At 43.2% G+C, this 17,607-nt stretch overlaps 1 protein-coding gene across 5 annotated transcripts in view; it reads right to left on the bottom strand.

The window, feature by feature from the left end:
- slc36a1 (solute carrier family 36 member 1) overlaps positions 1 to 17,607 on the bottom strand; it is a 113,226-nt gene that overhangs the window by 65,029 nt on the left and 30,590 nt on the right. For all 5 annotated transcript variants that reach the window (XR_011592985.1, XM_070878069.1, XM_070878071.1 and 2 more), the window contains exons 4-8: positions 13,874 to 13,962; positions 10,442 to 10,537; positions 9,914 to 9,998; positions 9,337 to 9,555; positions 1,334 to 1,432 (exon numbers count right to left, since the gene is read on the bottom strand). Coding sequence is in view for 4 of the 5 variants with exons in the window: in XM_070878069.1 (XP_070734170.1) it covers positions 1,334 to 1,432; positions 9,337 to 9,555; positions 9,914 to 9,998; positions 10,442 to 10,537; positions 13,874 to 13,962 (588 nt within the window). In the remaining variant the exon portion in view is untranslated. The remainder of the gene's footprint in view (positions 1 to 1,333; positions 1,433 to 9,336; positions 9,556 to 9,913; positions 9,999 to 10,441; positions 10,538 to 13,873; positions 13,963 to 17,607) is intronic.

Genomic DNA, 17,607 nt, shown 5'->3' with positions numbered 1-17,607 from the left:
GGCCACACCTTTAATATTGTGTACAGTTTTGGTCTCCTAATCTGAGGAAGGACATTCTTGCTATTGAGGGAGTGCAGCGAAGGTTCACCAGATTGATTCCCGGGATGGCAGGACTGACATATGAAGAAAGACTGAATCGACTAGGCTTACATTCACTGGGATTTAGAAGAATGAGGGGATCTTGTAGAAACACAAAATTCTGACAGGATTGGACTGGTTAGATGCAGGAAGAATGTTCACTATGTTGGGGCAGTCCAGAACCAGGGCTCACAGTCTAAGGATAAGGGGTAAGCCATTTAGGACCGAGATGAGGAGAAACTTCTTCACTCAGAATTGTGAATCTATGGAACTCGCTACCACAGAAAGTTGTTGAGGCCACTTCATTAAGATATATTCAAAAGGAGTTAGATGTGGCCCTTACGGCTAAAGGGATCAAGGGGTATGGAGAAAGCAGAAATGGGGTTGCATGATCAGCCATGATCATATTGAATGGTGGTGCAGGCTCAAAGGGCCGAATTGCCTACTCTTGCACCTATTTTCTATGTTTCCCACATTATACTCCATCTGCCAAATTTTTGCCCACTCACTTAGCCTGTCTATGTCCTTTTGCAGATTTTGTGTGTCCTCCTCACACATTGCTGACAATACAAAGATGGGAGGAAAAGCAAACTTGGCTACGGTACACTCAGTCCCTTCTTCCAAGCCGTTAATATAGATTGTAAATAGTTGGGGTCCCAGCACTGATCCCTGAGGCACCCCACTAGTTACTGATTGCCAACCAGAGAATGAACCATTTATCCTGAGACTGTTTTCTGTTAGCCAATCCTCCTCTATCCATGCTAATATATTACCACCAACCCCGTGAACTTTTATCTTGTGCAGTAACCTTTTATGTGGCACCTTGTCAAATACCTTCTGGAAGTCCAAATACACCACATCCACTGGTTCCCCTTTATTCACCCTGTTCGTTACATCCTCAAAGAAGTCCAGCAAATTTGTCAAACATGACTTCCCCCTTCATAAATCCATGCTGATTCTGCCTGACCAAATTTTGCTTTTCCAAATGACCTGCTACTGCTTCTTTAATAATGGACTCCAATAATGCAGATCATTTGCATTTATCTAAAGGATACAAACCTTCACAAATGTAGGAAAGTGGAACTGAAGCAATGGTTCATTGAGCGGTGGTAGTTTCAAGTAGTGTTTAAGTTATCGAAGTGCTGAGTTAATTGCCAATTACTATACAGGATCGCAGTGCAATCTCAGAATTGAACACCACTGTCCAAGAGGCTACCAATACCACCATTGATATAATGAACTAAATTTCACTCACCACACCAATGCCTTCAAATGCAAATATGGCCGTTCCAAAAAACATTGCATAAGGTTTCCACCCAGTCACTGGTGGCAGATCCTTTGGATTTGAAATATTCTGCAAGAGTAAGAATAGTGTATTAAATTTCATATTTAGATGTATATTATCCACCACACCCTCCCGTGTCAGGTCATTCATATTGAAAATTTGTAAAGATTTAACTCTGGAATGAGAACTGTCAGATATTTAGAGGGCGGAGAGAGCTTAAGACTTTTCCATGCATTGGATATCTAATGCCTCCCTCTTCTTCCCCCTCACCGAATCTCAGAACTGAATCTCAAGCCCCAATTTTAATCTGGGGCAAGAGACAGGCCAAGGGCCTGCAGCATGAGCAGCAGGCACACCCCAACTCACCAGCATAAGACCTAGGCCATTTCATGTAATACAGGCCAGACTCCTCCTGGAAACAAAAAAACATAGAAAATAGGTGCAGGAGTAGGCCATTTGGCCCTTCGAGCCTGCACCATGATTCAATCTCATGGCTGATCATGCAACTTCAGTACCCCATTCCTGCTTTCTCTCCATACCCCTTGATCCCTTTAGCCATAAGGGCCACATCCAACTCCCTTTTGAATATATCTAAAGAACTGGTATCAACAACTTTCTGTGGTAGAGAATTCCACATGCTCACAACTCTGGGTGAAGAAGTTTCTCCTCATCTCGGTCCTAAATGGCTTACCCCTTATCCTTAGACTGTGACCCCTGGTTCTGGACTTCCCCAACATCAGGAACATGCTTCCTGCACCTAACCTGTCCAATCCAGTCAGAATTTTGTGTTTCTATGAGATCCCCTCTCATTCTTCTAAATTTCAGTGAATATATGCCTAGTTGATCCAGTCTTTCATATATGTCTGTCCTGCCATCCCGGGAATCAGTCTGTGAACCTTCACTGCACTCGCTCAATAGCAAGAATGTCCTTCCTCAAATTAGGAGACCAAAACCGTACACAATATTCAAGGTGTCACCTCACCAAGGCCCTGTACAACTGCAGTAAGACCTCCCTGCACCTATACTCAAATCCTTTCGCTATGAAGGCCAACATGCCATTTGCCTTCTTCACCGCCTGCTGTACCTGCATGCCAACTTTCAATGACTGATGCAGCATTGCACCCAGGTCTCGTTGCACTTCCCTTTTCCTAATCTGTCACCATTCCGATAATATTCTGCCTTCCTGTTTTTGCCATCAAAGTGGATAACTTCACATTTATCTACATTATACTGCATTTGCCCACTCACCTAACCTGTCCAAGTCACCCTGCAGCCTCTTAGCATCCTCCTCACAACAGCACCACCCAGCTTAGTCTCATCTGCAAACTTGGAGATATTACATTCAATTCCTTTGTCTAAATCATTAATATATATTCTAAATAGCTGGAGTCCCAGCACTGAACCTTGCGGTACCCTAGTAGTCACTGCCTGCCATTCTGAAAAGAACCCGTTTATTCCTACTCTTTGCTTCTTGTCTGCCAACTAGTTCTCTATCCACGTCAATACATTACCCAATACCATGTGCTTTAATTTTGCACACTAATCTCGTGTGGGACCTTGTCAAAAGTCTTTTGAAATTCCAAATACACAGCATCCACTGGTTCTCCTTTGTCCACTCTACTAGTTACATCCTCAAAAAGTTCCAGAAGATTTGTCAAGCATGATTTCCCTTTCATAAATCCATGCTGACTTGGACCGATCCAAGTCACTGCTTTCTAAATGCGCTGCTATTTCATCTTTAATAATTGATTCCAACATTTTCTCCACTACTGACGTCAGGCTAACTGGTCTATAATTCCCGGTTTTCTCTCCCTCCTTTTTAAAAAAAAAAAGTGGGGTTACGTTCGCTACCCTCCAATCCAAAAGAACTTATCCAGAGTCTAAAGAATGTTGGAAAATGACCACCAATGCATCCACTATTTCGAGGACCACTTCCTTAAGTACTCTGGGATGCAGTCTATCAGGCCCTAGGGATTTATCTGTTTTCAATCCCATCAATTTCCTTCACAATTTCCTGACTAATAAGGATTTCCTTCAGTTCCTCCTTCTCACTAGACCCTCGGTCCCCTAATATTTCCGGAAGATTATTTGTGTCTTCCTTCGTGAAGCCAGAACCAAAGCATTTGTTCAATTGGTCTGCCATTTTTGTTCCCCATTATAAATTCACCTGATTGACTGCAAGGGACCTGCATTAGTCTTCACTAATCTTTTTCTCTTCACATATCTATAGAAGCTTTTGCAGTCCGTTTTTATGTTCCCTGCGAGCTTCCCCTCGTACGCTATTTTCCCCCTCTTAATTAAGCCCTTTGTCCTCCTCTGCTGAATTCTAAATTTCTTCCTCAGATTTGCTGCTTTTTCTGGCCAATTTATATGCCTCTTCCTTGGATTTAACACTATCCCTAATTTCCCTTGTTAGCCATAGTTGATCCACCCTCCCCTTTTTATTTTTACACCAGACAGGGATGTACAATTGTTGTAGTTCATCCATGTGATCCTTAAATGTCTGCCATTGCCTATCCACCGTCAACCCTTTAAGTATCATTCGCCAGTATATCCTAGCCAATTCACGTCTCATACCATCGAAGTTACCTTTAAGTTCAGGACCCTAGTCTCTGAATTAATTGTCATTCTCCATCTTAATGAAGAATTCTACCAGATTATGGTCACTCTTCCCCAAAGGGCCTCGCACAACCAGATTGCTAATTAATCCTCTCTCATTACACAAGACCCAGTCTAGGATGGGCTGCTTTATAGTTGGTTCCTCGACATATTGATCTAGAAAACATCCCTTATACACTCCAGGAAATCCTCCTCCACAGTACTGCTACCAGTTTGGTTAGCCCAATCTATATGTAAATTAAAGTCACCCATGATAACTGTTGTACCCTAATTTTCTATTTGATGCCATCCCCAACCTCTCCACTACTGTTTGCTGGTCTGTACACAACTCCCACTTACGTTTCCTGCCTGTTGGGTGTTTCGCAGCTCTACCCATATCGATTCTACATCATCCAAGCTAATAACCTTCCTTACTATGGCGTTAATCTCCTCTTTAACCAGTAACACTACCCCACCTCCTTTTCTTTCCCGTCTATCCTTCCTGAATATTGAATACCCTTGGATGTTGAGTTCGCAGCCTTGGTTACCCTGGAGCCATGTCTCCGTAATCCCAATTACATCATATCCGTTAACAGCTAGCTGTGCAGTTAATTCATCCACCTTATTACAAATGCTCCTCACATTGAGACTCGGATCCTTCAGGCTTGTTTTGTTTTTTTTAAGCACTTTTAGAATTATGTTGTGATGTGGCCCTTTTTGATTTTTGCCTTTGATTTCTCTGCCCTCCACTCTTGTTTTTCTCCTTCCTACCTTTTGATTCTGGCCCCTTTTTACTTCCCTCTGCCTCCCTGTGTAGATTCCCATCCCCCTGCCATATTAGTTTAAACCCTCCCCAACAGCACAAGCAAACACTCTGCCGAGGACATCGGTTCAGGTCCTGCCCAGGTGCAGACCATCCAGTTTGTAATGGTCCCACCTCCCCCAGAACCGGTTCCAATGTCCCAGGAATTTGAATCCCTCTCCCTTGCACCACTCCTCAAGCCACGTATTCATCTGAACTATCCTGTTATTCCTACTCTGACTAGCATGTGGCACTGGTAGCAATCCTGATATTACTACCTTTGAGGTTCTACTTTTTAAATTTAACTCCTAGCTCCCTAAATTCAACTCATCCAATTTTTTACCTATATCGTTGGTACCTACATGCACCACGACAGCTGGCTGTTCACCCTCCCCCTCCAGAATGCCCTGCAGCAACTCCGAGACATCCTTGACCCTTGCACCAGGGAGACAACATACCATCCTGGAGTCTCCAGGGAATGACAAGGAGGCAGACGGGAGGGAGCTGGGCAAGGGGGCACTCTGCCAGTCAGGTCAGTGGATGGGAGTGGTGCACTCTTGCTCATCCTGGCCCACAAAGCCTTTAAAAACTTTTATTGCCCGACCTTCTTGGCCCTCTTCTGGGTCTGCTGCTCCTTGGTGCCCAGTGTTTCATGGCCATGTCTGCACTCAGCACGCAACTGTGCATTAAAATGGCGTTGGGGTCACATATCAGACCGAGTTTTGCTTTTTAACGAGGCCTTCGCCTGCCTTTTCTCTAGATGTTTAGCAGTTGAACTGCTAAAGATCAACACACAATTATGGAAAGTGGCAATATAGAGGAAAGCACATTTCAATGGGTCAGTCCTCATTTAAACATGTGTTGCATACCGAATTTTATTCAGATAATCTGCTCAACCAAAATTATGCAGCCTCATCTATGGTGTAAATGGTACAAGAGGTAAACTTTGACCCTTCTCCACTCATCCGAACCAATTCATGAACTAATGTATCAGGCCAGAACATTATCATTTTCTACAAGAACATCCTTCAGTTTATTTTCCATGGAAATACAGAATAATTAATTGCAGCATGCTCTATTAGTACTGTCCCCAAGGCCAAAGCATATCCTTGCAACTCCAACTTATTTATTGCCCCAAATGCGAACATTACATCCACCGCAACATTTCATTCAAATTGAAGTTTCAAGCCACCACTGTCGACTCAAGACTCGTCAAGCAAACCGACTGAATTCAAGTAACATTACACTTGCTTAGGACCATTGGACTCTATCCCGACATACTTGAGCATCATGTGTGCCACACAAGAAGCTGTTGACCTTTTAGCTGTGAAACCAAACTATTCTAAACTTGAAATTTTGGCCAAGGTGCCCAAGTGCCTTTTACTTATTTGGATGAGCACCCCAATCCAAAAGTGAACCAGTATTGCGACCAAAAATAGGTACACAATACAATGTGCATTGCATACCACAAGGCATTCTTCTGAAGCCAAATCCACTCATGCCAGCTGGTATGATGGCAAGTAGCTATAAGACCACTGTGCCAATAACTTCAGTCTCAGGGATCACATGACCACTGGCATTAAGGATGTCAAATGGTCACAGATAGAAGCTCTCAGTACAAGTTTTGCCCAATCTTAGGACCTTAATGTCTGCAAACATAGAAAGTAGGTGCAGGAGTAGGCCATTCGGCCCTTCAAGTCTGCACCACCATTCAATATCATGGCTGATCATGCACTTCAGTACCCCATTCCTGCTTTCTCTCAATACCCCTTGATCCCTTTAGCCGTAAGGGCCACATCTAACTCCCTTTTGAATATATCTAACAAACTGGCCTCAACAACTTTGTAGTAAGAATGCCACAGGTTCACAATTCTCTGAATGAAGAAGTTTCTCCTCATCTCAGTCCTAAATGGCTTACCCCTTATCCTTAGACTGTGACCCCTGGTTCTGGACTTCCCCAACATCAGGAACATTCTTCCTGCATCTAACCTGTCCAATCCCGTCAGAATTTTATATGTTTATATGAGATCCCCTCTCATTCTTCTAAATTCCAGTGAATATAAGCCTAGTCGATCCAGTCTTTTATGTCAATCCTGCCATCCCAGGAATCAGTCTGGTGAACCTTTGCGGCACTCCCTCAATAGCAAGAATGCCCTTCCTCAGATTAGATTAGGAGACCAAAACTGCATACAATTCTCAAGGTGTGGTCAGAGAATTAAATAAATCCACACATGGCATTTCAATAATGGAGTAAAATGTTAATTCTAAAAGATCATGCCCCAACCGAGGCCAAAAACATTTAAAGCACAACTTATTTGATTTAAAATAATTCAGTCCTTTGTAGTAACTGCAAAATCTGGATTGAAGGCTGCATGACTACTTAGTGACTAAGCTCTCAATTGCTGCATATTGGTTTAGAGCACTTTTTGATATCAGCTACAACAACAACAACTTGTATTTATATAGCGCCTTTAACGTAGTGAAACGTCCCAAGGTGCTTCACAGGAGTATTATGTGATGAAAATTTGGCACTAAGCCTCAAGTAGAAATTAGTGCAGGGTCACAGAGGTAGATTTTAAGGAGCGTCTTGAAGGAGGAAAGAGAGGTAGAGAGGCGGAGAGGTTTAGGCAGGGAGTTCCAGAGCTTGGGGCTGAGGCAACAGAAAGCATGGCCACCAATGGTTGAGTGATTACAATCAGGGTTGCGCAGGAGGGCAGAATTAGAGGAGCGCAGACATCTCGGAGGGGGGGGGTTTGTGGGGCTGGAGGAGATTAGAAATAGGGAGGGGCAAAGTCATGGAGGGATTTGAAAATAAGGATGAGAATTTTGAAAATCAAGGCATTGCTTAACCACAAGTCAATGTTGGTCAGCGAGCACATGGGTGATGCGTGAGCGGGACTTGAGTGTTAGGACTCTCTAAGCAGGCTCGAAGGGCCAAATGGCCTACTCCTGCACCTATTTTCTATGACACGTGCAAATGATTTTTGGATAACCTCTAATTTACGTAGGGTAAAATGTGGAAGGCCAGCCAGGTGTGCGTTGGAACCGTCAAGTCTAGAGGTAACAAAGGCATGGATGAGGGCTTCAGCAGCGGATGAGCTGCGGCAAGGGCGGAGTCAGGCGATGTTAGAAGAGGTAATAGGCGGTCTTAGTTATGCTGCAGATTGTGGTCGAAAGCTCATTTCAGGGTAAAATATGACGCCAAGGTTGCGAACAGTCTGGTTCAGCCTCAGACAAGAGTTGGGGAGAGGGATGAAGCCAGTGTCTAGGGAACGGAGTTTGTGGCAAGGACCAAAAACAATGGCTTCGGTCTTCCCAATAGTCAATTGGAGAAAATTTCTGCTTATCCAGAACTGGATGTCAGACAAGCAGTCTGACAATTTAAAGACTGTGGAATGGTTGAGAGAAGTGGTAGTGAGGTAAAGCTGGGTATCATTAGCGTACATGTGGAAACTGATGCGGTGTTTCTGGATGTCGTCGCCAAGGGGCAACATGTAGATGAGAAATAGGAGGGACACCAGAGACAATGATGCAGGGGGCGGGAAGAGAAGCCATTGCAGGTGATTCGCTGGCTATAATCAGAGATTAAATAGATAAGAATAGAACCAGGCAAGTGCAGTTCCACCCAGCTGGATGACAGTGGAGGGGTGTTGGAGAAGGAGAGAATGGTTAACCGTGTCAAAGGCTGTAGACAAGGAGGACAAGGAGGGATAGTTTGCTTTTGTCACAGTCACAGAAGATGTCAATTTGTGACTTTGATGAACCATTTTGGTAGTGTGGCAGGCACGGAAACAGGGATTGGAAGGATTCAAACATGGAAAGCTGGGCATGGATTTGGGAGGTGACACCACGTTCAAGGACTTGAGAGGACAGGTAGGTTGGAGATAGGGTGGTAGTTTGCAAAGACGAAGGGATCGAGGGTTGGTTTTTTTTGAGAGCTAGAGCCCAAGTGGTTTTAATTATATGTACAGTATAGGTTCTTCAACAACTTTGTACTTCATTTCTATTGTAAAGCCCCAATACATTTTTAAAAAGGCCTTAGATTATATTCTGTAAGAAAAACAGAATACAACTGAATTTTGTTTACTCAATATTTTCCAGCTTTAGACCAATATTTTCAGACCTAAAAATCAGATGCTGCAAAGCTATAAATACACAAGGTATTCCTGGTACCAAGTCCAGATTCCAATAGTTCAACTTTAGCAATAAGGCAGTAAACAGACCAACAGCTTCAAGAAACTTTCAAAAAATTGTATTATGTAATGTGCATGATCTCTGAACGCCAAGCATGTGTCATGGCTTTGATTTCAGGTGGTAAGTAATGAAACTAAAGACAGCCAAGATTTGCACAAATATAGGCTGAACTCAGCTATGGTAGGATTAGGCACACTGCAAAATTTCAAACACGGTCTGACCATCATAAGTTTGTGATTTTTTAACCACTCATAGTACAAAATAATACTTCTAGAACAGTGTCAGGGAAGCCACCGGCTGTTTTAAAAGTTCCATAGAATGGATACTAAAAATCACATCACAGAAAGCTACAGATAGAAAATACATTCAGACTACTCACACTGAAGATGTAGAAGTAGATGAAAAAGAGGCTCACGCACATGGCTAGGTTGGCTAGCATGGAGAAAGGAGCCAGGTACCTCAGATTCTGAATGAATACCAACAGAATGATGAATGGCAGAAAGCTAAGCATGTACAGACGGTTGTCCATACTTCCAGGTTCTATTGTTGTGATGTTTTGATGACAGTTATTATTTGTAGCATTTGCTACATCAACAACCTAAAAGAAAAAGCTAGAATTGATTAGTCATGCAAAGATTTAATAAGCATATGCTGTACACAACTCTGCCTTTTGTTCTCCTTCTGGCAAAAAATATTGTAGAATCGGTGCCATGAGCTTATAGTTCTTGCCTGTTCCTCAGATTTACTGGGTTCTGTACAGTTCTCCAAATTCCACTTTGTAACCTTGTCATTTCATGAAGGTAAGAATTCCTGCATATCATACTCCAATATGAATAAGTACAAAGTGGGAAGGGGAGAAAAATTATGGTTTCACCAACGTGATAGCTACAATCCAGTGTCCAATCAGGGTGTTTGATTAACAGCATCACTTATCTGCTCCACAAAGTAAAACCTACCTGCTTAATGTTGTCAGCCAGAAATACGAAGTAAACACAGCAAAACCCCAGTTGAGTCAGAATCAAAAAGAACTCCACCAAACATCTGCAAGACAAAGCAACAGCAATCGCAGACAGGAGTTAACTGTTTCGGACTGTATTACATTCAAACAAAACCCACAGGAAACACTATAATGAAAGTAGTATGGGGCCAAGCGAGCCCCATAGCAAGCAGAAAGGAGAGAGAGTAATGCAGCCCCAATCTTGTGGTAGCTTGGCGAGTTGGAAAGAGAAAGCAGTGGAGAAGCACCCTGGGATATGGGTGGCAGTGGAAGGAGCTTGTAATGTGGAGCAGGGCAAAGAGAAAATAAATGGTGTCTAAGGAGTAGAGGAGAGGAAAAAGAACAGAAGGAGGGAAGATCATAACAGACAGTTCAAGCAGCAAGTAGAAATTTAAAATTTTCATTTGCATACTGCCATCTGTTAGATAAAAAGCTGTTTTACAAAACTATGTACAAACACTCAAAACTTCCCAAAGGATTCAAATACCTTCCAAAAAATGAATGTTTCCGGAGCCATGTGTTGGGACACTGTTCCAAACTGTGCATCACTACATTTCCATAATCCAGACATTGCTTCTCCAATCTGTGTATTTAAAAAAAAAAAGAGAGGTTCTAAAAATCATCATCCCAAACATTAATTCCCATAAATGAGACATAATTTCGACAGAATGCATCCTTCCCAAAATAGGACCCAGAGATCTGGCACCCCCAGTAACTACCCTTTTTTCATGGGCAGATGGACAGCAAGTGCACATCAGCAACACAAAATAATGGATCCAAATAATTCAGGCAGCTTTATTGCAACAATTGTCTTGCAAAAAACAAGTTACTCAAATGCCTCAACAGAACAAAGTTAATTCCGATTCAATTGGCCAGAAACAGCAATCAGCAAGAACAGGAAAAAGCTTATACTGTAGTAGTGCAGGTTGGTTAGCCCAGTATAACAGTGACATCTACCTGAATTTTGAAAAACTACACAAGACTTGGAATGAAGTCCACACATGAAAGCAATGGCATTTAGTACAGGCTTTTTGACAGGTCAGTTAACAACGATTACTGGGAAATTAAACATTACATGCATCAGCTTTGAAATACAGTCAAGGTTTCACAGAATAAACCAGTAAATTATAAACCAAAGACTTGTCATTACATTTTAGAGCTCTATGGGATCTAATCGTGTTGGCCCGGAATTTGCGATCCTGATGGCGCCGAATTGGCAGCGTTTTCCGTCACTTCGCTCTTGAAACAGACCAACAACTTCAGGATTTAGTGCAGGCACATGTGGAAATCCTGAACTAGCAGTCTGTCATTCACTGCTCCTCCACAGGCAGCGTGTGCCCTTCCCCATGGAAACACACTAAAACTTTGGCTCCTCCGCAGTAATTATGCTGTAAAATTCTCCACAAAAGTTAGATCCCAAGGAATTAGGTCTAACTGGAGTTTTAACTACGTATTTTGCTGCTAAACAAAGGTTATGGCCTTGAAAAACAAATTTTAAACTTTGTGCAGTCAAATTTATCCATTTTTATTTATTTTTTTTTAATTTGAGGTTTGTTCATCTTTATTTCATGTTTGCCTTTCCCCCACAAGTGAGCCCCAATCTTTGTTTTGCTCTCCTCTCAACATTTTTGAAAAGCTACAATTTTTAGAAATTACCCACCTCCTAGTTCGCACAAAGAGATCCCCACTGTATTACGTTTATTTGAATTATGCGTCTGGAAACCCAAACTTTGAGAGATTGCAAGACCTTTGTGCGAAACTTACTTCAGGATCAGCGGTGAACGCCTTTGCTTCGCCGCTGGCCGCAAATTCCAGGCCATTGTATTTTAACACCATTATCAATGAGGAATCTAATCTAGAAATTACATATTATTCAACAGTTCATTGTGCAGGTACCAATATCTTAGCATCATTGAACAGTCTCAGATATTGACCTTTCTTCAAAACTTCAAGACCTTCATGTTGCATGTCAGTAAGCACCCAAACTCGTGTTTTCTTACTATGGACCTTTGAAATTCTAACATTAAAAAGGAGGAAAACGAGAAAGAAAAAGTTGATCATGTCCTTGCACGAGATGCAGAAAGATTTGGTTTATGACTAGTTGTTCAAAACAACCTCTTGCTTCTTCCACTTGACTTTGGAATGCTGCCCACCAACCTTTAGAGATTATAGAGGCACTGATCCTGGCCCTGTGTGCAAACTTAGAACTTGCATTTAGTGCAAAAGAACCCATTTCCAATGCCCAGTTTAGGTTGCACAAGACCATTCCAGAGGTGGAGTGAGTGACTGCCCTTGACATCAAGGCAGCATTTGGACCATGCGGCACCAAGGAGCCGTAGTAAAACTGGTCAATGGGAATTGGGGAGTTGGGGAGTTGGGGGAGGAGGGTGAAGGAAACTCTCCAGTGGCTGGAGTCATACCTAGCACAAAAGAAGATAGCTGTGGCTGTTGCAGCCCTACTATCTTCAGCTGCTTTGTCAATAACCTGTTTGCTGATAATTGCAGTGTTTAGCTCCATTCTCAATTCCTCAGATAATGAAGCAGCCCGTGTCTGCATGCAGCAAGATCTGGAAAACATCCAGGCTTGGGCCGATAAGTGGCAACAGTCACACCACACAGGTGCCGGGTAATGACCATCCCCAATAAGAGAGCGTAACCACCTTCCCATGAAATTATCATCGACTCCCACTACTACTAATGGGGGGTTCACCATTCACCAGAATGTCACTGGACCAGCCACAAAAATGCCACAGCTACTAGAGGCAACAGACTGTGTTTCATGTACCAATTCGCTTACCTCCTGACTCCCCAAGGACTCGCCACAACCTACAAGTCAGGAGTGTGATGGAATACTCTCCATTTGCCTGGATGCGTGCAGCTGCAACACTCAAGCTAGACACCATCCAGGAAAAGACAGCCGGCTTGACTGGCACCTTATTACTAGCCTAAACATTCACTCCATCCACCGCTGGCTTACACGAGTGCAATTCTGTGCTATCTGTAGGATTCACTGCAGCAACTCGCCAAGGATTCTTCAGCAGCAAATCCCAAACCAGCAAACTCAACCACCTCAAAGGACTAGGGCAGCAGGTGCATGGGAACGCCACCTCCAAGTTACCCTCTGAGTCACATACCATCCTACTTTGGACATCCCTCATCTTCGCTGGATCAAACTCGCAGAACTCTATCCAACATTGTGGGAGCACCTTCACTGCATGGACAGTAACTGTCAAGAATGCCCACTACTGGGTACGACCTTCTTGGGGAAACTCGGGATGGGCAATAAATGCCAGATTGATCATCGACACCTTAATCCAGAGAATTACTAACTTTTATTACTACTGCAACTTGCATTTATATAGCAACTTTAACATAATAAAACATCCCAAGCCACTTCAGAGGAGCATTATCTAACAAAATGTTAACACCGCGCCACAGATATTCGGACAGTTGAGCAATGGTAGGTTTTACAGAGCATCTTAAAAAGGAGGAGGAGGGAGAGAGAGAGAGAGATGGAGGTTTAGGAAGAAAATTCTGGAGCTTAAGGCCCAGGGAGCTGAAGGCATAGCCGGCAATGATGGAGCAATTAAAATCGGTGTTCCGCACAAAAAAGCATTATATAAATGCAAGTGGTTATATTTAACCATTCTGTACTTTATAGTTTGAGGGGGGGAAATGTGCAAGAGCCCCAATGGAAATGATAAGAAATGGAGCTGTGTTCTCTTACATTAAAAAAAATTAAAAACATGATGGAATTGTCAATATTAAATTTCGCATCATTCAATTATCAACCATCATTTGTTTTAGTCCCTCATTTAAGGCAGAATGCCATTCTAGACAGTCTCTACAAATCAGAAACATTACAGGTTCAGAAACATATACCCACAACATGGAGAATATTAGCATAATCATAACTTACTTAGCACATAGATGGTGACTGCATTTGACCAGCAAGTGCATACAGTGTACAGCTACCACTCCCATGATAATCAGGCTGATTGGACCAAGCTGTGGACCAACAGAAAAGGGAATTAAAACCTTAAATTATACACCAGCCTCAGATCTGCATGCAAGTGCCATGAGATTTACAATCTATTCAGGTACACCCTCAAAACTTCCAATACAATTTTTTGTTTTTAAAGTCTATTTGAGCAAGCATTTTAGGGGCAGCACAATTTCAAGACCAACAGAACCAGAGTAGAAAGATATAAATGCAATGCCCAATGCTGCTCAGTGCCCGTTCTATATTGAACCAGGCACAAAGAGAAGGAAAAAAAGGATATGCTAAATCGACATCATGTTCCTTTAATTCCCCACCACAGTTTTTTTATGGCCAGTTCGAAAGTTTCCATAAACAGACCATAGGCATTACAACACAGAAGCAGCCATTTGGCTGAACTAATCCATGTCAGCATTCCATGCGAGCAAATAATTCCAGGCAGACTAAATAATCTAGAAATTGAAATTTGCATTTTAATTCGCTGCCAGAGTCTTAATAGTTTGTCATAGCAGTGGGGGCTAGTAGACCTGGACAAAGAGGGTTAGACTGATAGGTGGGAGGTATCAGGAGCACCAAAATGCCAGTAAATGACCATCTCCAGCATGTGGTAGCGTCACCTATCCCAGTTTTGAACAACACCAATGATAAGTGCTTCTCCACCATTTATAAGACTCAAGTTAGGTTGTGATGGATTCTTCACTCATCTGGATGGGTGTAGTTGCAACATTTGAAGCTTAATGCAGGACAACCACCAAAATAGTATGTTGGAAAAAAAGCTAATTTTGAGGGGAAAAGAATGAAATTAGGGAAGGTAAACTGGAAAGAAAAAAAAGAGACGAGACAGAACAGCAGTGGGAAATATTTAAAACAATGGTCAAGAGTGTTTAGGGGAAATATATTCCGTTACAATACAAGAACAAACTAGCCAATAATGAAACACCAAGAAAGACACGAGAGCAAAATTGAAACTGAAGAAAAAGGCACACTCCCAAGTACATTGACAATAAAGGAGAGGATGACAAGAAATACAAAGAGGTTAAGAACTACAAATTAAATTATAAAAAGAAATAAAGTATTCTACAGATACATAAACAAAAGAAAAATAATAGGGGAAGCTATTGTCCAGACCGGTAGCATAGTGATTACGTTACTGGACTAGTAATAGACCTGGACTAATGATCCAAAGACAAATTCAAATCCCACCACGGCAGCTGCGGAATTTAAATTCAGTAAATCAAATAAATCTGGAATTATAATTCAAAGCGAGTGCCAGTAATGATAACCATGAAACTACCGGATTGTTGTAAAAACTAATGTCCTTTAAAGAAAATCTGCCGTTCTTACCTGGTCCAGCCTACATTTGACTCCCGATCCACAACAATGTGGTTGACAGACTTGTCAAGCAACAGCCTGACAGTCATACTCTCAGAATTATACCTTTCAGCCAATGTCTCAGACTCCTCCATCACCACCCCTGCATATATCCTGCCCCATCGGCAGGACAGACCCACCAGAGGTGACGCTACAGTGGTATACAGTCGGGAGGGAGTGGCCCTGGGACTCTTCAACATTGACTCTGGACCCCATGAAGTCTCATGACTTCAGTTCAAGCATGGGCAAGGAAACCTCCTGCTGATTCATAACTACAGAAGGACGGTAGGTGGTAATCAGTATTCCTCCATGTTGAAAAAGCAGCACTGAGGGCAGCAAGGGCACAGAATGTGGTGGAGGACTTCAATGTCCATCACCGAGTGACTTGGTAGCACCACTACTGACCGAATTGGCCGAGTCCTAAAGAACATAGCTGCCAGACTGGGCCTACGGCAGGTGGAGAGAACCAACACGAGGGGAAAAAACCTACTCGACCTCGTCCTCACCAATCTACCTGTTGCAGATGCATCTGTCCATGACAGCATTGGTAGCAGTGACTGCCGCAGTCATTGTGGAGACCAAGTCCCGTCTTCACACTGAGGATACCCTTGTGTTGTGTGGCACTACCAACGTGTTAAATGGGATATTCGGAACAGCTCACAACTGAGCATCCAGCAACAGAATTGTATTCCACCACTATTACCATCAAGCTTGGTTCAATGAGGAGTGCAGAAGAACATGCCAGGAGCAGCACCAGGCCTATGTAAAAATGAGGTGTCAATCTGGAGAAGCTGAAACACCGGACGGACTACATGCAAGCAAAACAGCAGAAGCAGGATGCTATAGACAGAGCTATGCGATCTCACAATCATCACCATCATAGGCAGTCCCTCGGAAGCATGACTTGCTTCCACTCCTAAAGTGAGTTCTTTGGTGGCTGAACACGAGAGCCACAGACCCTGTCACAGGTGGGACAGATATTTGTCGGTGGAAGGGGGGGGTGGTACTGATTTACCACACACTCCTTCCGCTGCCTGCGCCTGACCTCTTCACGCTCACAGCGTTGAGTCGAAGAGCTCAACGTCCTCCCAGATACACTTTCTCCATCTAGGGCGTTAGTCGGCCAGGGTCTCCCAGGTGCCAGTGGTAATGTCGCACTTCACCAGGGAGACTTTGAGGGTATCCTTGTAACGTTTACGCTGCCCACCTTCGGCTCGTTTGCCATGAAGGAGCTCCACATACAGCAATTGCTTAGGGAGTCTCGTGTCTGGCATGCAAACTAAGTGGCCTGCCCAGCGAAGCTGATCGAGTGTGGTTAGTGCTTCAATGCTGGGGATGTTAGTCTGGGCAAGGACACTGATGTTGATGTGTCTGTCCTCCCAGGGGATTTGAGGATCTTGTGATATATCTCCAGCGACTTGATGTGTCTTCTCTAAATCGTCCATGCCTCTGATCCATACTGGAGGGCGGGTATTACTAAAGGCCTGTAGACCATGAGCTTGGTGGTAGGTTTGAAGGCCTGGTCTTCGAACACTCTTCTTCAGGCGGCCGAAGGCTGCACTGGCGCACGAGAGGCGATTTTGAATCTCCACATCAATGTCTGCCTTTGTTGACAGTTCATACCAAAGCTCTGCAGTCCTGCCACATTCAGTCGTGAATGGTGGTGGACAATTAAACTAATGGGTGGAGGCTGCTCCATGAATATCCCCATCCTCAACGATTGCGGAGCCCAGCACGTGAGTGCAAAAGACAAGGCTGAAGCATTTGCAACCATTTCCAGCCAAAGGTGCCGAGTGGATGATCCATAATGACCTCCTCCTGATGTCCCTACCACCAAAGAAGCGAATCGTCAGCCAATTCAATTCACTCCATGCGATATCAAAAAATGGCTGAGCACACTGGATACAGCAACGGTTATGGGCCCCGACAACATCCCAGCTGTCGTGCCGAAGACATGTGCTTCAGAACTAGCAAAGTATCCAGCTGAAGGGGTTAAAAATCATTAGCATTTCTAAGTTTGTGGTTAAGCTTAAGCTGAGCGTGGGACTGTAATGCATAACTCTCAAGGGAGTAGTTGGCAGATGTCCTAGCATTGACAGAAAATCGTAGAGAAACCAAATGAATTGTCTCGAATAGGGAAACTTTATCTTAGAAAAACAAGCTGTAGGAACAGTTGGTAATAGTACGAGATAACAATACAAAGGAGGATTGCAACACTCCAACTTGTCGGTCAATTAACAAAAAATATAGTCAAGGGTAAATAGGTCTGGGAAGGAGTTATT

Source organism: Pristiophorus japonicus, chromosome 4, assembly GCF_044704955.1.
Source record: "Pristiophorus japonicus isolate sPriJap1 chromosome 4, sPriJap1.hap1, whole genome shotgun sequence".
In the NCBI taxonomy this organism is placed as follows: Eukaryota; Metazoa; Chordata; class Chondrichthyes; family Pristiophoridae; genus Pristiophorus; species Pristiophorus japonicus.
Note: the sequence above shows the minus strand (reverse complement) of the source record. Positions and strands in the feature narration are given on the sequence as shown.